Below are 21,628 nucleotides of genomic sequence, written 5' to 3' on the forward strand. Positions count from 1 at the left end.
GCAGGGGGCGAAGGGGCTTCTCCCTGACATTTTAATGATTCTGCTGAGATAGAAACCAGGCAGGAGGGACGTTACCGTGTTTAGGGATTCCCTATATTCATGTCCATGTATGGACTGAGAGCCACAAAGCATAAAACAGGTGGCTTTTAAAAATGTGTTTAGAGTGCTGTATTATCATCCAATAGCTGTCTAACATGATCTAATACCTTCTTCTGGGAAAAAAATTAATGGAAGTGAAAACAGATGTAACATTTAGCCAGATGTCTCTGCTCATTTTTCTTTGAATGTGACTATTTTAAGATCATGGATGACCCTACTTTATCTCCTTGGAGAGAAAAAATTTGCCGACTTATTTGGCACATTTCCTGAAGAAAGCGCTTTGTAAGAAGTTTTGCTCCTTTTTCAATCCTCTCTGCCCCTGCCGCACCTTCAGTTGCCATTTTGGCTTTTTTGTTGTTGGACAACACTGAAGAAGACAACCGTTGTTTCATGTTTGGTGTATTAAGCTCTCCACGGTGCTGAGAATGTACAGGATTGGGATCACCCACAATTTACATGATTATTTGTAGCTCCCATTCTTATAATGAGTGTGCATTTACATGTTGGATATCAGCTAAACTCCTAACTGTAGGTCTCTTGTTGACTCTTTTCCTTAACAGCGATTCATTATTAGCATGCAAATCTCCTCGTGGTAGTAGGACGAGGGGCTCACACCACATCTTTTGTATTCTCACTCAAACGTGAGCCATCCCGTTTTTGAAGCTATGTAACTGATGTGCATGACACAGACAGAACTTACGAGAAAACGTGACTTCTGAGCTTTATTTTTCGCCTTTTTCCTTAGTAAATCTTCCAGGTTTACCTCTTTTGTTCTTTCTCTGGGTACAATGTGCCAAGCACACAAAACTTTCGATGGCCAGCCATTATGTTAAGCAGGACACACGTGAGAAGAACAGTGTTCACAGAAACACCAGCATGGCGGCCGGAGGGCGTGGGGTCTGGTGCTGCTACTGACTGGCTGCGTGGTTTGCCTAAGTCATTAACAGCTCTGTGCCTCGGTTTCCTCAACAGCGAAGCAAGGAAAGCGGAATTAACAATCACCCCAGTTTATTTTGTGAGAACTTTCTTCCTCACATGGACCAGTGGTTCAAGTCAATGATGGCAGACACCGACAGTGCCAAAGAGCTCCCCGGAGCAGCAAAGAAAGATCGATTTACAGCTAGCAGGACAAGTGATAAATAGCCTTACGTCTTTGAAGACAATTTATGTATGGTATAATGGGAAGAATTTATTAATATGAAAACTGCCTTATTCAACCATGCTGGACAGTATGGATTAAGTACAAACACCTTCGAAAGATTCCTACAGATCAGTTTTAAAAGGTATCATGGATTCATGAGTGTCCAGCATTGGATCCTTGAGACTTAAACATATCTACTTGTCTTATGGCTCCTTTTGGCTATTTAAGCTTTGGTTACTCAGTGATAACCAAGAGGGAAGCTCATAATTGGGACCAAAAACCAATAAGGTACTCCCCCTGGCAATCCATTGTGTTGCTTCGAGCAGACGTCACAGACTGGTCACCTGTGGTTCAGATGTAGCCTGCTAATGCTCTGCTTAGTCAAAAGGAACATGTTTCAAATTGTAGTTGGTTTCCAACATTTAGAAATTCGATTTTTATATAAAAATATGGGTTTTGAAGCTCTGTAGGAATAATGTAAGAGCCAGAAATCAGCACACCCCATTTAATCTGCCAAGTGGGGTTCACTCACGGACTTTCCCTCCCTGCGCCACCAAGCATCTACATATGCAAGTGTTCTCTTCGACAGTGAGAAAGGGGAGGAGCAGAAACTCATGGCTAGACAAACATCTGTTCTCCATTATTCCTTTTCCTTTCCATTAGCATCAATAAGTTTGTGATCGATTCTTTTTATATCTTATCTAAAATATTTTATTTATTTGACAGAGAGAGACACAGCGAGAGAGGGAACACAGGCAGGGGGAGTGGGAGAGGGAGAAGCAGGCTTCCCGCTGAGCAGAGAGCCCGATGCGGGGCTCCATCCCAGGACCCCGGGATCATGACCTGAGCCGAAGGCAGACACTTAACCAACTGAGCCACCCAGGTGCTCCTTTATGTCTTATCTAAAATGGAAACTTTTGTTGAGGGCCAGCTATACGTTTCCAATCGAATACTTCTAATTCATCTCTGCTAGGCAATTAATGTTCCTTGGTTTAAAACAAAAACATCACCTACTATAGGAACTCGGGTGGGAGAGATGGATGGATATTTTGCTGGTGGTCAAAATATGCCAGCAGTGTGGTTTAAGGTGAGGATTCTTTTCGTCCAGTGCCAATACCTCCTTATCTCCATCTATAAAACAAACTTTTCACAAATAACCACTAAGTGGAAAAATAAAATTGACTTTCTCTGAGTATCTTCTTTAAAAAAAAAAAATCCAGATTATGAAGTGAGGCTCTGACATGATCAGAGAGCTGAAGTCACGTCCTGTCCAAGGCAGGTGAGGTGAGGCAGAGACAGCAAAATACAGCTTGGACAGCTAAGGCACAACCTCCTGAGATTCTCTGGCAGCTGGTGAGCCTTGGTGATGCCATACCCCGTGAGTGGACAATCATCACGTTTTCAAAAGACAACTCAATAAAACTGGCCTAATACTAAACTTTGACTTCACAGATACAATGGGTTTTGGTGATGGGATTAGAATGTACTTCAGATCGCTCAAGTGTGCAGTTTTTTAGTGTTAAGCGCCACTGTATGTGGCCAGAGATACCCAATGTTTGGAGAAGGTGCCTAACGTGCCTGGATGCTGGCCTGTTCCCTACAGGTGATCTCCTGCATCAGTAATGGAAAAGAACAACCCCGGACTCCTATGTTGGCGAGAATATGAGGTCACAGAGTCCCCAAGAGCCCAAAGGGATCTTCCTAAGACCTCTCCATCACTGGCCACCTAGTTTCCGCCTGGAGAACTCCGGGTAGGAGCTTCCACCATCACGGTGCGGACCTACAGGGCACATCCAGCTAGAACCTTAGAACGATGCTTACAACACTTCACGGCTTTTCCTGTGTTATGTGCAGACAAAACTCCCTGAAACTTCATCCACAGGCCCCAGGGCTTCTCTCTGAAGAAACATGTCAAGTCTGCCCAAAAGGTCTATATTCACTTGGAAATTCATTCAGGCCCACCTACTGCATGTTAATGATATGATTTAAAATTGCATGTTGCATTATTTTTCTTGCTTGGAGCCCTCTTTCCTTGTTTACATTTCTGCCTAAAAAAGTAAATCAGTGCTTATACTTTCATATCCTGTACGTGTACTTTTATGAGTGATGGCAGGAAACAATGTCTTAAAGAATATTTAGGCTTTCCACATTATGAGAGGTAGCTTTCAAAACACCTTCAAAAGGGCACAGGAGTTCTTTTCTGGGAAGTTCTAGAGTATAATTATGACTTTGAATTCGGTCTATGTCGGCCTCCAAGTGTAGCATTTTGGTGGAGCTTTTATTCATTCCCTCAAAAACGTATTTCTTTATTGAGAACCCGCTACGCACCATGCATTGTTCTAGGTGCTGGGCTCCAAGTAGGGGTGACACAAACCTCCTGCACTCACTGAGCTGACATTCTGCAGGCAAGATGGGCTTGGAACACATACACAAAAATATCCGTGGCAGCCGTGAGATGTGCTAAGGGGAAACTGAGGCAGGGTGCGGGGACAGAGAGCGCCTGGGGGTTGGTACAGAGGAAGGAGACATGGCAGAGATGTGTTGGGAGGGAAGGAGGGAGGGGAGGAGGGGCGCGTCTATGGGCTCCGCCCCCTGATGGTTTGCACCCATCTCCAAGACTCCTATACACACAGCACCCATCACCACCCTGAAGCACTGCTGGGCTCATGAGTGTACCTGTATCAACCCACAAATATCCAGTCTATGATAGAGTTGCTGTGTAGACGCCAACGAAACAGGTCCTGCTTTTGGGGAGCTTTGTGCCCAGGAGGGAGAGGTACAAGACACAAGAGCATAAAAGAGGCAAAGAATACTCTCAGAGGAAGGAGAAAGAGAGGGTGGATCAGAGAAAGTTCACGGGCTTGGACACCGGAGGGTGGAAATCTGAGAAGGGGTGGGTAAATAGTTTGATAGGTTTTGAACGAACATTAGGAACATCTCAGCCATTTATTCCAGCAGGGGCTTGAAAACAGAAGGGCCGCGGTGGCTCTGTGAGGGTGTGACTGGAATTTCAGGACTCGGACGCCCGTGGGTACAAGTCTATGACTTTGACCTGCATTCTCGAATTTATCATTTCCAAATTTACTAATTCACCAAAAACAGTCTCAGTGTCTTCCCTGATTGATCTGGAAAGCCCATGCTATACTTCTGAGCTAATAAAATATTATAATGCCAATGAGACATCATTTTGATCTGTTTTGTATATCGAAGTCCCTTTAACGTTGCCCTTGACAACGGGCGGGCGGGGCTGCTACCTGGGTCCGAGGCGCTCTGGCCTGACCACCGGCCACCCCAGAGCTGGCGGAGCAGTGTGAGGTTTCTGCCGGCCAGTTGGCCAGCCATCCCCCCCTCATAGATCACGTTTGCCTGCCCTGGGTCTGTGGCAAACAGGATTTAAGGCAGATAAGAAAGATACAAATGCAGAGATAAAATAAAACTGGCTTAAAATGGATAGGTGGGAAAAGCAGAACAATGTAAAAATAAGGATTACAAAAAAAAGAGAGAAATCCAGGAAACAGGATACAATGTCCAGTGTGTGCTCTGGAGAACCTACCCATGGGGGTCATCCGCCTCCCTTGGAACTAACTCTCCAGTGGCCATGCAAGGGGTGGGCGCATGGCTCACAGCCCACACTCATTTTGGACATGAACGCCTGGTCAGATGTGTGGTCTGCAAGTATTTTCTCCCCCCGTGTGCGCTGCCTCGTCTCTCTGTGGATGGCGTCCTTGGCTGTGCACCAGCCTTTGTGTGTCATGCAGTCTCACTCGTTTCTTTTTGGTTTTGTTTCCTGAGCTTTTGGTGTCATGTCCATGAAATCACCGCCAAGATCCATGTCACGAGAATTTCCCCCGTGTGTTCTAGCGGTTTTACAGGGTCAGGCCTTATGCTTAAGTCTTTAATCCATTTTGAGTTGTGCGTTTGTGTGGTGTAAGATAAGGGTCCAGTTAATTCTTCAGTACGCAGGCACCTGGTTCTCCTGGCCCCCTCCCCACCCACAACGAACCTGCATGCACCTCACTCTTCTCCAGTGTGGGGGGCTCACTTTCCCTCCTGCCCCTCCCACTGCAACTCCTCCAGCACAGCTGTCTTTTCAGAGCTGGCTGGAATCATCCAGAAGTTTCTTCTAGTTTTTTAAGCACTTTTGTTTTAGGAATCTTTACTAACAACTGCATAAAATTTTATCCAATAATGATTTATAATTTTGTTAACGTTTATTAGTTTCTTTGCTCATCATTTGCCTCTTATTTCTCTTTGAGCAGCCCCCTTCTTTTGTTTAAGTGCATCTGTGTATAGTTTTTTTCCGGGGCAGATGCATGAATGGTAAATTTTACATATTTGAACATCCCCAAGTTCCTTTTCCTGCCCATTTTATGAACAAGAGCTTAGTGGGGACAGGACAAAATACTGTTTTCTATCAGCAGTATCTTATAGATCATGTTCCACTATTTCCTGAACTGTTGTTTTGAAGATGAGAAGTCTGATACTACTCTGAGTATTTACAATAAAAAAAGAAAAGGAAAGAAAAATGAAAAGAAAAAACCCTCCATAGTGCCCCTCCCTGAAACCTTATGTAATTTCTAAACTCTGAATTGACAAGTTTCATTTGGGGGAATTAAATTCAGCTCTTTCCCCAAATTCTTGTAAGACATTCCATACTTCTTTCCTCTCTAATAACTGAATGCTCAGTGGGATTTTCTTCTAGTATATCTTGGTTTATTTTCCCCCCTTTATTCTTCCCAGTCTCCCCTAGAACCTCCACACGGCAGAATGCATTTCTCGGATCTATTATTCATATCTCTCAAGATTTCTTTGAGTTTTCATCTCCGTCCAATAGTGGTCTTCTGGGCAACCCTGCTGGATCTTCCAGATTACGATTTGGTGGGGTTCTGTTCATAATGCTGCCCAAACAAGGACACTTTTGAGAATGAAGAGAAGGAGAGCAAAAATAATTATGAGGCCTCCAATTATCTTTGTCAGGCATTATCTGGCTTTCTTGGAAAACCGGGGCGTGCAATGACCCCTCTCTTCAGTTTTTCTTTTGAACTAAAAAAAATTTAGGGGAGGGCATATATTTTGTTGAGTGAGTTTACTCTTTTTTTCTTTTCAATTAAGCTTTTAATTTTAATTCTAGTAGAGTTAACATGCAGTGTTATATTAGCTTCAGGTGTACAACATGGTGATTCAGCAATTCTCTACATGATTCAGTGCTCATCAAGAGAAGTGCACTCTTGGGGCGCCTGGGTGGCTCAGTCGTTAAGCGTCTGCCTTCAGCTCAGGTCATGATCCCAGCGTCCTGGGATCGGAGCCCCGCATCCGGCTCCCTGCCTTCTTCTCCCTCTCCCATTCCCCCTGCTTGTGTTCCCTCTCTCGCTGTGTCTCTGTCAAATAAATAAATAAAATCTTAAAAAAAAAGAGAGAGAGAAATGCACTCTTAATTCCCTTCACCTATTTCCCCCATCCCCCCACCACCTCCTCTCTGGTGACCCTCAGTGTGTTCTCTGTAGCTAAGAGTTTGTTTCTTGGTTTGTCTCTTAGTTTCATTTTGTCTCTTTCATTTGTCTTGTTTCTTATATTCCACATATGAGTGAAATCATATGATATTTGTCTTTCTTTGACTGACTTATTTCACTTAGCATAGTACTCTCTAGATCCATCCATGTTGTGGCAAATGGCAAGATTTCATTCTTTTTCATTCTTTAATATTCCACTGTATATCCACCACATCTTCTTTATCCATTCATCTGTCCTTGGACACTCGGACTGTTTCTATAATTCGGTGATTGTAAGTAATGCTGCAGTAAACATAGCAGTGCATGTATCCTTTCCATTTAGTGTTTTCATATTCTTTGGGTAAATACCAAGAAGTGGAATTACTGGATCATATGGTAATTCTATTTTTAATTTTTGGAGGAACCTCCATACTGTTTTCCACAGTGGCTGCATCACTTTGCATTCCCACCAAGAGTGCATGAGCGTTCCTTTTTCTCCTCATCCTTGCCAACACTTGTTGTTTCTTATGTTTTTGATTTTAGCCATTCTGACAGGTGTGAGGTGATGCCTCATCGTAATTTTGATTTGCATTTCCCTGATGAAGAGTGATGTTGAGCATCTTTCCATGTGTCTGTTGGCCATCTGGATGTCTTCTTTGGAGAAATGTCTGCTCATGTCTTCTGCCCATTTTTTAACTGGGTTGTTTTTTGGATGTTTAGTTGTATCAGTTCTTTACATATTTTGGATACTAGCCCTTTATTGGATAGGTCATTTGCAAACATCTTCCATTCCTGCAGGTTGTCTTTTAGTTTTGTTGATTGTTTTTACTTTTTTTTTTTTTTTTTTTGTAGTCACATTCTTCATCAATCACACTACATATCCCAGGCTTTGGCTTTCACTCTCAATGTGATCTATTTCTATTTACTTTCTAAAAATTCTTCATTGTTCTGTCTGCTGGTGGCCCCCTTCTTGGTGACCCAGTGGTGCCATTTATTTTTTAATTTTGTGTTTCTTTTACCATTTAGTGTAGAAAAGAGAGAAACGTATGTGGTCGGGAAGCCACTCTGAAGAAAAATACACTTTAGGGAATGTGATGTGGTGGTCCCAAGCAAAGTGGCTGGTTGGAGGGAGAGCCTGAAGGAAACCTGATGAGTACAGGCTCTTAACTCGCTGGAGTTGGGGCAGTGGGCATGAAAGGAGTATGTGGATCACAGAGCTGTTATAATTGCACTGAATGGTATTGTTTATTGTCAATCGACATTTCAAAGAGCACATTTTCAGGAAAGACTTTCCATTTTGCAGAAAGTACCCTGCCACCTGGTACTCGCACAGGTCAGACACTTGCCTGGTGATGCAGAAGGGGTCAGCTGGGAAAGTGAGAAGTTTCTTTCCCAAGGGAGATACTTGTTTGGCTATTACTGAGGAGCAACAGGGCTCCAACTGAGTGATTTGCTTGGAGTCTGGCAGCATTTACTAATGAGTTTAACATCTTCCAAAGTATTCATGTATATTATACTAATGATATAACTGGCCCTGAAAATCTCTTCCCTTGTTCTTGGTACCACAGCCTCAAAGGGAGTAGCTCCAAATGTTTGAGAGATTAAACAGATGTTCTTCCTCACAAACACACTAGCAATGCTCCAAGGAGTCTGAAACTTGGTTCCAAACATTCACTTGGACAAAATCAAAATTAAAAAGGGCAGCCCAGGTTAATGCCTTGGAAACTTGGTCTAAGAGATGTCTAGAGGATTAGGTAGCTTGTAGAAGCAAACCATGTGCTTTTCCCTTTCAAAATCTTGTTGTAGGGGACTGATATCACCCTATGTGTTTGAACTAATAATATAGTTTTGTCAATGAGGATGCAGATTATTATTTTTCTAGCTCTGGCCCCACTATATATAATTATTTGAAATAATTTCAGTGGAAGACAATATTTAATGCTTACACTGGGCTAGGCTATAAGAGGGCGCACCTGCTTAGATATGCACTGGAGGACTGGGTGTGAACCAGCATTAGTTCTGGGCCACTTTGGAGGGGTCTGGAGCTATCGTCTCCTCATTCCAAAAGATGTATGACTAACAGCTGTCCTTCAGTCAGAAACCTTGGGCAACAATATTCCCTCAGGAAAATTTCTCTAGTGGTGTCAAGATCAGTAACCATTTCTATTCCTTCCAGTAACAGATATGTGGTGCGTGGGCACCACCTCCTCCCTCACTGCTAAGTGTGGCAGACATGACCAACCAATTGCTCATGACGTTCTTCCTCACTGAGCCTGGACTTGGCCAAAGCATCCTTCTTATCTATAGCACTGTAGTCAGTGACTTTCAGTGAAGTGAGGTTGGTCTGCAAGGCCAACACCTCTTTCTCATCCCTGCCATTCATGGCTTCGTTCTGACTAAAACTCAGGGAGAACTAACATAACATAACACCTCAGTGTGCATTTCTCCCTCAGTTACATCCCCCGAAGTTAGGATGTGGCCAGGGTGGCTGGGAATACTGGGCATCTGAGGGAGTAAAGGCAGAGAGAAGAAATGGCACACAGAGAGAAATTACCCAGTGCTGAAGAAAGAAAGAACATCTGGTTCCTTCCTAAGTTCTGCCAAGAACCGGCTGTGGAGGGCCCCTTTGGCATATGTACTCTGGAAGCCACCAGATTCTTCAACTCCATGCTTACAGAGGGGTAACTTAAGGTTCTGTGGCTCTGGCAACCACAGTCACTTTTGGAAGCTTCTACCCTGTGAGTGTAAGGGCAGAACCAGGGCTTCCAGCACCACCTGATGAGATATCAGATGGCCACTCACATTTGGAAACACTGAGTAAGGGACTTGTTTTGTTAATTTCACAGAAGTTAACCATCTGTAGCATCAGCCCCACCTTCCAGATGCTGAGTCAGGAACTGGCGGACATCTAAGACACTCTTCATTGATTACTAAGGTGATGATGATGATGATGATGGTGACCGTGATCACAACAGTATTAACTGTCATTTACTACACATTTACTGTGTATTAGACACCATGCTAAGTCCTCCATGTGCGTTGCTATCTCCATCAACCCTGACAACAACCTTGTGGGTACTGTTGTTGCCCGAGTTTTCAGGACGAGTAAATGGAGGGTCTAGCAAGGCTAGCCAACGTGCCCAAGTCACAAAGCTAGTGAGTGGAGGAGCCCAACTTCTAGCCAACTCTCTCCGATTCCATCCTTCGTTGCTCTCCATTTCTGCGATTTGTCTCTCTCCATGGCAGCGACAGAGATGATAGAGCCCCGAGCATTTAATAGTAAGAACAGTCATCTGGATAGAGTCACTCGCTTTATTTTAAGCTTATGTCATTGTATTTTGTTTCAATTTGACTTCAAGATGGAGAAGTTTGTCTTGATAAATTGAGTTGCTGAATCTATGACCAAACATCTCAACCACTGGCAAGTGGCTCCTAAATCACAACTTGACACGGAAGAGAGGTGAAGGCCAGGACCGCAGCAGGATTCACAACACAGGTTGTTCTGTTCTCAACTCGCAACAGGAAGAAAAGCTAGAGTTCCATCTTGGGTTCCATGAAAAAGAAATTTATTAATTTTTAAAAACATGAAACTGTTTTGGTATGAAATAGCAAACACTGTTTAATGCACAGGTCCCATTTTCCTGGTGGAATTCAGTCGTTTCTTAGAAATAGGACTGACTGAGTCCTTCTGACAAACTTGAAGGAAAATGAATCATGCTCTTGGGATTCAGTTTGAAGAGAAAAATCCAATTCTCTAAAAAGAGCTATGATTGCAAAACTCAAATTATGTAAACGGGTGCTCTGATTCAGTGGCTCATGGTTGACTTCAGCTGGGGAGGAGAAAACCCTAACTACTTTTCAAAGCACCGTGTGACGTGAGCATTCATTTTGCTTTCTGACATGGAAGAAGAATTTCTGGAAAAAATGTACGCTTCTGCTAACATGCCAGCATTATCTTCTGAATCTTCTAACATGGGTTAGATCCCATTGCTTTCCTCAGCGGCTCCTCTCATTCATTCTAGAAAGTGGCACAGCCATTAGGAACAGTCTCTATCACCAAGTCTAATGTGGCTGCCCTTAAATGCGTGTCCCCGAGAAAAACAGCAACAGGGTTTCTTTCCTCTCTTATACAAGAAGGTGATTTGAGTCACACAAGGGAGGTGTCGTGGGTTAACTGTGTCCCCCTAAAAGAGATGTTGCAGTCCTAACCCCAGTACCTGTGAATGTGACCTTATCTGGAAATAGGGCCTTTGTAAATGTAATCAGGTTAAGATGAAGTTGACTGGAGTGGGGTGGGTCCTTACCTATGGTTGGTGTCCTTACAAGGAGAGGGAAATTGGGGTCCAGGGACACAGGAAGAAGACCACATGCCTCTGGAGGCAGAGATTCGGGTGGTGCATCTACAAGCCAGGATCACCAAGGATTTCTGGCAGCACGAGAAGCTAGGGAGAGGCACAGAACAGGTCCCTTCTTGGAGCCTCCAGCAGGGTTAACCATGCAGACAACTTGCTTTCAGACTTCTGGTCCCCAGAATTGTGAGAGAGTACATTTCTGTTGCTCTAAGCCCACCCAGCTGGTAGTAATGCTACGGCAGCTCCAGGAAACGAATACAGAAAGTGAGTACTTTTTCCCTCAAACATAACACTGGGGTCATCTAAGATGGGAAGGTCATGTCCCAGCTCTGCGGGGGACGCAGCCAGGCTTCTGAGCTGGTGGCCCAGGACAGATGAGGAATCAGCGATAGTTCCCGTCACACATACTGGTCTGAGCATGAATCCACAGCTATGCCCACGCTGCCTGGGTTAGCTCATCCAAAGGACTGATAAAAACCAACCCTTACCCAGAGAAAGCTCTGGGGAAGGGATAGGCATTCGCTGAGCCATCAAAGACAAAGCACAGAAGTGTGAGACAGTATGTTCAGTGCAGGGAACGCTAAGATCTCTTTGTGTTAGAGTAGAAATTGCAAGGAATCAGAAATGGGAATAGAAACACCAAATATAAGGAATGTGCTTTTCAAATTGTGAAGAGCTGAGCAAATATTAGGTATTTCCATCATCACCCTTCTTAGTGGGTCAGTGAGAAGACAAGTAAGTGTGCAAATCAAAAGCTTATTGATATTTCCTGGAAAATCATTATAAAGTGTTACATCATAACACAGTATTTTGGATGCATCTAGCTTCAATGCCAGACCCTAGAGATCTGGAAAGAAATCTAAACATCTGTACATTAAATATATGGGTGAATTTCCACAAGGTTCTACAGCATCTGGTTTACAGGTGTTCCTCACGCAAGCATTCAGTGACCATCTGAAACCCATGTCTTATAGACAGAAATACTGGCACACGTAAGAGGGCCTCGCTAGGTAAGGAGTGGGCGTAAGCATTGCAAACATGAGTCTTTCCTCACCTACGCTATTTTAATCTATCGTGTGCAAAAGTATAAAAATAACGTATGCCTTTTAAAATTTTTACATCATAAAAATTAAGAATTTAAGAATTACAGGGGTGCCTGGGTGGCTCGGTTGGTTAGGCATCTGCCTTTGGCTCAGGTCATGATCTCGGGGTCCTGGGATGGAGCCAGAGTTCAGGGGGAGGGGTTCCTGCTCAGCGGGGAGCCTGCTTCTCCCTCCACCCCCTCCACTTGTGTGCATGCGTGCTCTCTAATAAATAAAATCTTAAAAAATTATACAGAAATACAGAAATGACAAGCCTCGAGAAAGCACAGACTATAAATGTTAAGAAGTGTTGGAGAAGACAGCACAGGATGATGAGACTAAGTTAGTGTGATGATGAGGGAGGAGATCACCGCATGCCAGGGGAAGGACCACACGCCAAAGGGCGAGTTACACAGCCGCACTCCCTGCAGACAACTGACGGTGCCAGTCAGCTGGGATCCAGTTACCACTCCAAGCACCGTCCTGTAAGTTAAGGGGATAGGGCCACAGCAGATGAACTCACCAAAACCCCTCATAATGGAAGGTGCATAGACAGGCAGAGGCGTTTATATGGGGGTGTTGCAATTTTGCGACCTTGCAGCCGCTTGCATGATCCCCAACCCCGCCGACCCCGCCGCGTGGTGGCCCGAGGCTGCGCTGAGTGGGCATCTGTCTTGGCTGGTTGCTGTCCACCCTGTCCTGGTTCTAAATCCTTGGGCTACCACCTCCTCTGCTGTCCATACTGAACCGTTCACAGCTCCCTGTGGACGGGCCGAGCAGCTGTGAACGTGAAGCATTCCCCGATCTCCCCTCCCCTAATTCACAGAGAATCCACTAATGTCATCATGTTTTTCTTCAGCCCAAATGGGGAGGATTCTTTGTTGGTGGTGCTGTTCTGGCTGCGTCTCAGAGGCCACGTTAATCTACCCAGTGCTGCAGGAGCAGAGAAGGAAAGCCTCTCGAGCCGGGGGTGGGGACATTATTTTGGTCAGAGGCTTATAGGAGTCTCCAGAGTAGCTTTGGGGTGTGAAAGAAATACACAGGGGACGAAGTTTAATGAACGCTACTGTGGGCTACACATATGGGCCTACTTTAATCTCTGCTGAGAAACATGGGGGTAAATAGAATTATTGAGACTTAATTTTGGTTGTTAAATGGGACTTCTTAAATGCAAGCCTCTGCTGGACAGGTGGGGGCTCCCAGGCTGAGTGGGGGGATCCTCCACACAAGTCAGCACTCCGCTGGACGGATGGGGGCTCCCAGGCTGTGGGGAACCTGCCGTGTGATCTCAGCACTTCTGGACGGATGGGGGCCCCCAGGCCTAGTGGGGACCCTCCACATGATCTCTAAGCCCTTATGGTTGGATCTAGGCTCACAGGCTGGGGGTGGGGTGGGCACCCTCCATGCGATCTCAGTGCTCAGCTGGACAGATGGGGGCTCCCAGGCTGTGAGGGGACCCTCCACGCGATCTCAGGGCACCCCCATGCCCCTCTCATGCTGCACCCTCCCCACTACACTGCACTTCACGCTCTGAATCCCACGCTCGCCTTCATTTGAGGTGCCACCTCATCCGTGAGCCTACCCTTGCTTCTTCGTCCCCAACACAACCCCCAAGCAATCAGACTCTTGGACAGTGTAATCACTCTCTTTGGGAGCTTCACCCCGTGGCAATTACCAGCAATGCTGGTGGAGGACACCGGAGGCAGGACCCGGATTAGCTCTCACGGCCGCTAAGTCCCCTTAACCCCGCCTGGGGCCCGAGGGTTCGCTGCTGTAGGCTTTGTACACTTAGGTCTTTTTAGAAAATCCGTTTTTCAAAATGAGGTTTTGATTAGGTTTTGGGGGCAAGGTTAATTTGGGAATTTGAGTTACTTTAGCCAGAAAATAGGTTAATATAAAAAAAATATTTCAGAGAAATTTTGTAGACAAGGAGCTAGTTTATGCTGATGTTAACATAAGGCAACACACTAAATATTTAAATGGATTTTAAATGACGGATCCTTGTCTGGGACGTTCTTTTTTAAGTTTACTTCGATCTCTCCCTTCTGCATTTTGTTAGGACGCTTCTCCTCCTGGAGACGAGACTACAGATGTCTGATTTCGTGGCTCCAGTCAGGCTGCTGTCTCAGGTCCTGGCGGGCCGGCTTGCCATTTTCCCATCTCTGCCACATAAACCTCCACATCTCCCCAAGTTGTAAGCTCCTAAAGATCCTGCCATGGGGCGGCAGGAGTCGCTGGCCTGGCAACCAGGAGACCTTGATACACCCGACTTCCCGTGGAGTTTGGTAATAACCTTCGAGGGGCCAAGGCGGGGCTAAAGTTGTATTTCAGAGGCCCCCCGCACACCGTTTGTCTCCCCATTATCTTGGGAGAATGTCTGGGGCTGAGCCTGTGGTGGCCAGGGGGCTGAGTCGTCCTGTTGTATGGCTTCTCAAGACTTTGGAAGACACTCATAAAAAGAGGGTGAGGTCGTGCCCTGGTGAGCACCTGGCAGAGGATAACGAGACCGCGCTCCAGCAAAAATTCTCCATTCTCCACCCACAACTCGCAGGACTGAATTGCTCCCGGCCTGGTCAGTCCCATCTGCGGCATGGTCTCATCCTCTGAGGCGATCTCAGTGGCTCTTCTTTGACATATACTTTGTAACAACCATGTTGATTAGCACTTACCTTTTCATGGGTTCATACCTTATCTTTCTAGCATAGGAGAACAAGATGCAAAGATACTGGTTTGTCCACTGTGGGACATGGCTACCATTCTGTGTATGCTGACTGGTGTGATTAGGAACTTTCTGGGATAAATCATCCGTGAATTAGGTCACAGGAGAATAATTTTTTTCCTGTCTGAGACTGTTTTCTATCACCTCCATCCTTAAATATGCTTGAGAAGTTGATCTTTGAAATTCCTTTATTACCTTTCTACATGGCCTGCGTTCATCAAGGTGTGAGATACTCACTCACCCACTTCCCAGGACTGTTTGTGGAAAATGCTGATGAGCTTTGGGATTAACAGCGTGCAAACACTGGGATGGGCTGTAAACCATGAGGGAAGGTGTAAGACCCACCGAGGGTCGGTGCCGAGACCTGCTGGTGGGAGCCCGGACCGGCGTCCGGGCAGAACCCCCTGTTCTGGGACACGCTTCCACCGCTGGCCAACACTGCACCTGCTGGCGGCCCCCCATACCAGCGACCGGGCAGGACTCCCTCCTCCCCGTTCTGGGACCCGCTCCCGCCGCCGCCGCCTCCCCTGCCCACCATCGGCGTGCTGGCCTGCCGCGCCCCGGCTTACCTTCACACTTGAGCAGGAAGAAGTCGGCGCTGTGGCTGAAGGACGCGCTGAAGTACGTGCAGTTCTCCAGCAGGTCACAGGACAGGCACTGCCTGTTGAAGGTGCCCACCGTGCTGGCGCTGGAGGAGCACAGACAGCGGGCCGTGAACCCAGGCGGCGGGAACCAGGCGTCGCGGACACGGTGCAGACCCCCAGCCCGGCTGCAGTGCTCCCCACGCGCTCCGGAGTCCCTGACGCTGCGCCTGCGCCTGCGCCTGCGCGCTGGGCCTCTGCATCGTCTCCCTGGGAACGCCCCGGAACACTCCGGCACGCTCCGCTCTGCGTCCAGCTTCCTGCCCGGCGGGCGCCCCAACTCCGAAGAGCTCAGCTCTCAGCACTTCTGCTCTCCGGGGGCGCGCTCTCCGGTGCGCACTGGGTCACCCGCGCGTTCATCAGGCCCGTGCGCCCCCACTGGCGGGGGGGCGCACAGTGCTCGGCCCCAGGCCCTTTGGAGAGCAGGAGATGGCTTTCCAGATCTCTGGATTGTCTCCGAGGGCCTAGCGCTGGCGCACGGCACGTCAGGAACCCCCGGGAACCCCAGAGACACGGGCTGAATTGAACTCTGGCCGTTCCGAGCGGGATCTCCCGCAGAGTCGCACCGAGAGCTGGTGCTCCTCACTCGGTGGGGCCGGGGGAGCAGGAACCCCGGGACCACGCTCGGCAAGCTTAATTTCACGTCAAGAAGGCCTGAAATGTGTTTCCAAAAATGAAGATACCGAGGAGTCATTGCACACACCTGGAGGGAGTTCCTGCCTGAGCATCTTGCAGGGGAAGGGTCAACTCTGACCCCAGGCCCCACCGGAAACCTGTCTACAGGGGTTGATCCTTCGTGTCAGACAGAAGAGGGCCTTCTAGCCTATGTATAAGGTAGAGGAGAAGGTAGGCGGTCTGCCTTGATCGCCTTCCATCCTGTGGGGGACAGGGCTGATCTAAGTTATCCTGGCAGACACGCAGGGCTACACGGAGAAGCCTGCCTGTGACCCATGGGTTTGCCAGTTTTCCTCCCTCCAAAAGGATTCCCCTGAGCCCGGCTTTTACACTCTCAGCATATGCACCGGCGGGTGAGAGGGGCTGCTGGTCCACCTGATGGGCTTCTCCAGTGTCCCCGCCATGAGGAGGGAAGCCAGACTTTGGCTCCATCCAGACCGTGAGTCACCCTCTCTGGCCCTCAGGTCCACAAGGGGCGGCTGGTGTGCATGTAGGCCACCACCCACCCGCTGCTACCTCCTTCTAGTCTGGAAAACATCGAGCAAGTAAAAGTTGCCCTATTTCCACCTCTGGTGACCCTGTCGCAGAGCCCGACACCTGCTCTGGGGAGAACAGTCACTGGGGCAACACTGAAGAGGGACCGACCCTGGGAGAAGTCTCCTTTCCAGGATTCGGATGTCACCCCCTCTGCCTTCTCTGAGGTTACGGAACTGACCGGGTCACAGCGGGTCGGCCACGATGCGGGGTCGGTAGAGCTGGCCTCCGGCAAACACCCTACCAGACCTGCCTCCGACCAAACCCACTGAGAACGAGCGCCCCAAATCATTCTTGAACAACAGTGAGAAGGAAAGACCGTCGGTTATCAACACGAGAAAGTGAGTCGGGGGAGCTCGTTTGACAGAAGCAGAAAAAGAAAAGCTTCACATGCGGTGGTCTCTGCAATTCTTGCTCACAGTCTCTGGACGTTACAGGGTTGCCCTGTGGGGGGTTTGCCCGGCGCCTCCCCTGGTGCCCTGCGGCCAAGCCGAGGACCTCCTGGGTCGGTGCCCACGCACCTGTAGAGCTGTCTCCTCCTCGGCAGGTCTTCTGTGCTCAGGAAGTAGCTGCAAAGACCAGCAGGTGCACAGGGATCAGTGGGCTCCAGGGCAGGCTTGCCTTCCACTGCCAGGCTCTGCCTGCGCTTCCCGGGGACTTCTGAAGGTGCATGGGGACAGGCCCGACTCTCCTGCTCAGGCCCAGCCCCGCGTGTGCAGGCGGGGAAAGCCACAAGCCACACACCTGGGAGCGGGGGCAGGGGTGCGGGCTGTGCCGGGGGTGAGGATGGTGACGCGTGTCCCTGGACTCAGATGCAGGAATTTCTCTACAAGATTGTTAGCCTCCTGGAGGGGCAGGACCCAGCCAGGTAATCTCAAAGCCTGAGGCAACGACGCCGGAGGAGTGGTGTTCACCTGCCACGCGGAGCGCGGGCGGGACCTGGACTCTGGTCACAGGATCAGGGAGGAGGAGCGGCATCCCGGCCTGGCCTCCGCCATCTGAGCTGCGCGCTAGCTCCCCCGTTACCGTCTGAATAATCGGAATCACCTGGGGTCAGTGACTTAACTTCTCATCGTTTCTGCTTGCTTGTTTTTGGACAGGGGAGCCTGTAACAGAGCCCATGGGACCGCTGTGCGGAATGAGAGGATGCTCCCGGGGCACTTTGCGCACCGCCTGGAACTCGCAAACGGCACACGGCAGGCCTGCTGCGACCGCCACCCATTTCTCCCTGCAGGTCTGGCCGCTCAGCTCCCCCTGCTCAGTGTCTTGCAACTTTGGAAGTGGGGCCCTCGAGACACTGGACCTAGGGAGTCCCGTGTGACTGAAAGGAAGGGCCCGTCTTGCAGCGCTGGCCCGGGCCCTGGGGCTGGAGGCCTGCCCACTGCCGCAGCCGGCCCTACTCACATCTTATTCCGCTTCTCGTCGTAGGCCAGGATCTTGGTCACGTCCCAGTCCCCGGAGGTGATGGACTGTATGTTGTCATTACTGCTGTTAGGCTGAAGCACCAGACGGTACATGGGGGAGCTGGCGAGCCCCACCCGCGCCTCGTTCCTAACCCAGGAGCCCCGCACCACGGGGGGTGCCGTCTGCCCCCCGCCTGGGGCCAGCCCGTCCACCGAGCCTCCGCTCACCACCACCCCGGGCCCCAGCCCTCTCCCCTTCTCTGAACGTCAGCAACACAGGGACTGGCAGAGTCCGCGTCCGTGGCACCCGCCACCCACTCCCCCGACGGCCATGCCTCCAGCCGCAGCACACGTGTCTCCTGAGACACGAATGCTGCGTAGGTGGCCGATGCCGTTCTTTACAATGTGTGATCCCGCTACTGGAGTCTCTGCCATAGGGAGACTGGGAGGGAGGAAAGAGAGAAATGTGGGGAAGGGAATGAAACGGGGCAAGGAAACGGAGGAGAAAGGAAGTGGGGAGGGAGGGAGGGAGGGAGGAGACATGTCTGCCATTCTCTGCCATCATGTACAAGGATGGCTTGAAACCGTTTTACGGAGTGTTGCACTCTCTCGCCCTGAGTGCCTCACAGAGTAGAATAATTATGACAATAAACTGGAAGGGAGGGATGCATGACCCTCTCGGCAGGAACGGTGTGATCTGGAATGGGGCGTGGAGGGGCTGGTGTGAGGCACAGGCCCTCCGTGCTGGATGGCAGGTGCTGGGGGGGCAGGTGGGAATCGGATGCTGAGTAAGTCAGGTGGGGCCCGTGGGGGTCTTGGGAGCAGGGAGAGCCTGCAGGGAGCAGGGGAGTCTGGATGGCAGTGGGGGCCCTGGGACAGAGGGTAAGGGGACAGCCCAGCGGGTGGGGAGGAAGGGTGGAGGGCACAGAATCGTCAATCAAAGCCGTAGACCTGAGTCCTCAGGTCCCATAGTCTCCTGTCACACTGTCAGAAGTGCCATCGTTGAGCGATCTTTGAGCCATAATAGGAAGGGCCAATGCGACCCACTGCTCTGAGCAGGACCCCCGGACTTTGTGAGCCCCATTCTTGTATTTTTTTTTTTAAGATTTTATTTATTTATTTGACAGAGAGAGAGAGAGCACAAGCAGGGGAGTGGCAGGCAGAGGCAGAGGGAGAAGCAGGCTCCCCGCAGAGCAGGGGGAGCCTGATGTGGGACTCAATCCCAGGACCCTGGGATCATGACCTGAGCTGAAGGCAGTCGCTTAACCAACTGAGCCACCCAGGCGCCCCTGTGAGCCCCATTCTGCCCCACCTTCAGGAACCTACCTTCCAGTGCCCGAACCTGGGGCTCACTCCGGGGCCCTTGCAGATGACAAGAGTGCACAGAGCGGTCACCACGAGGGGCTGTCACCAGCACAGCAAAGAGTTTTAGAAACGGTCAAGATTACCTGGGATGACGACACGGTGATGTGATAGAATTTTCCTTGTCCCCCCTGTGGGATGGCTCGGACAAAGAAGAACTTTCGGCCATCCTTGGAGAACACCGGTTCTTCATTCTGTGGATGAAAGCAAAGGACGTAGTCTATAAAAAGGCTTCATTTTGAAGAGGTTGACCATGACAAAATACATTTTGAGATCCATTTTCTATGTAATTTCTAATGAGAGATCCGGTGGGAAGAATAAACGGTGGGTGGGGCCTTTCCTCTCCTTGGGACTCACGAGTCAAACCTATCTTCTAGGAGAAGAGGAAGATTGAGGAATTAAGCAGAGACAGAGAAAAACATCCTTTGTTAGAGAAGCATCCATAGAGCGGACTTGTGTGCGCATAGGCTGACGGGACAGAGTTGGCTGTGGGTGCGGGAAGCTCAGTGAAAGCCCAGCGCAGGGCAGGGCAGGACTTCTCAGGGAGGGGAGGGGATTTATCATCCATCGTGAAGAACGTGGTTCTGAACACTCACAAATCTGATTTTGCCTAAACATGAATTCTACACGTTCGGTCCTGTCTTTTGTTCTTTTATTTCATAAAACCTATCTCACACCAAATAGCCCACCAGGGTGACAAGTAAAAAGAGAAGGACAAATTTCGCACATTCTAAGATGCAGGTGCAGGGAACAGTCCTTTCAGGGACCTCTAACACACACAGGCGTGTGCTGGGATCCGCCACCACTTTTCCCTGGAAAGAAATCAGCATTCCCAGCTCTCCCTGGGGGAAGGAAGTCCAGGCTGGATTCAAAGCCGAGACCTGCAGCGCGTTGCCCTCATCTCTGCGTGGCCCCCCAACGCCGAGCAGTCACAGCTCAGCCCCGCCGGCCCCAGGGTCCGGCTAACCCTCGGTGGGGAAAAGGCATTTGTTACGGCGGCACCTCGGCATCTCTGGAGCTCCAGCCTGGAAGTTTCCATCCGTGAACGCCAATTAGTTGGCTACGATACATATTTTCTGATTCAAGGAGCTCCACGCTAATGCGGGCTGAGAACAAATGGTAAATAAGCCCCAGTTGGTGCCAGGAGCACACATTTCCCTGCAATGAGTGAATGCGTACCCGCAAATGCGATGCGCCCAGAGAAATAAACTAACGTGATTAAAATGACATTTAATCTTCATGAATATTTGCAATAAAATGAAACCTTTAATCTGCAAATATTTATTTTTCTAGTTAGAGCTGGCAGCGTGGTATTTAAAAGCAGAGGGAATGGGAAAGCGAGAGGTGACTTTGGCTTTTTAAATGTCCTTCTATTTGCCAACCGCGGGACGGATACTGCAATATTGCCTCGGTTTTCTGGGGGAAATGTTTGCACTTTTGGCAGAGAAAAATACTCTGAATGAAAGTAATAAATAATTAATTTTGGCCAGATGCTTTGCTGTTACACTGAAAAGGCCCTCATCATTTTGATGTCATCTTTACACTGATGAGGGAGGGCTCTGCACCAGCCCCGAGCCTCTCGGAGACCTGGTTTCTTGGGCAGTAAATGTATTCTCAGTGAGAAAGCGCAATGGTTTTTGAGGAAGGGATCCAGATGTTAATCCTGCTTCTGACTCTCCTGGGTTTTGGGGGAAGCGTTTTAGTCTCTCTGCGTTAACAGGGAGTCTCTTGTGCACCAGGCCTAAGTCTCTCCACGCCACTCGCAGCAGATCAGTGAAGAAGGAGATTCGTCGTGAGTTATCTGTATCGTGTTTGCCAATTCCTTCCAGAGAGTGGTTCAGATACACTCACCTTGCCCAATCTCCCAGCCTGGATTCTGAAATCACAAAACCAAAATTCTGGTAAAAGAAGAAAGACTGTCAGATGTTGGCCCATAGGCCAACCCTTCAACCAGAGGATGGGTTCTGGGACTCTACACTAAATCCCCATGGATCTGCATCAGGATGACACTGCAAGGTCATGGCTGGTGGTGATGGAATATGTGTGTGTGTGGGGGGTGGGGGGGCTGCCTATTCTTCTGGAATATTCCTAGAAGAGAGAGAACTGGGTAGACCTCCACCTGTGGGACACA

At 48.9% G+C, this 21,628-nt stretch overlaps 1 protein-coding gene across 1 annotated transcript in view; it reads right to left on the reverse strand.

Moving 5' to 3' along the window:
• DPP6 (dipeptidyl peptidase like 6) overlaps positions 1-21,628 on the reverse strand; it is a 545,484-nt gene that overhangs the window by 43,414 nt on the left and 480,442 nt on the right. Inside the window, exons 11-14 of the mRNA XM_081800883.1 lie at positions 19,584-19,691; positions 18,137-18,228; positions 17,254-17,301; positions 15,452-15,570 (exon numbers count right to left, since the gene is read on the reverse strand). Of these exons, the coding sequence (XP_081657009.1) occupies positions 15,452-15,570; positions 17,254-17,301; positions 18,137-18,228; positions 19,584-19,691 (367 nt within the window). The remainder of the gene's footprint in view (positions 1-15,451; positions 15,571-17,253; positions 17,302-18,136; positions 18,229-19,583; positions 19,692-21,628) is intronic.

The sequence above is a fragment of the Leptonychotes weddellii genome, chromosome 12, assembly GCF_054177405.1.
Source record: "Leptonychotes weddellii isolate Sample4059 chromosome 12, ASM5417740v2, whole genome shotgun sequence".
NCBI classification, from domain to species: Eukaryota; Metazoa; Chordata; class Mammalia; order Carnivora; family Phocidae; genus Leptonychotes; species Leptonychotes weddellii.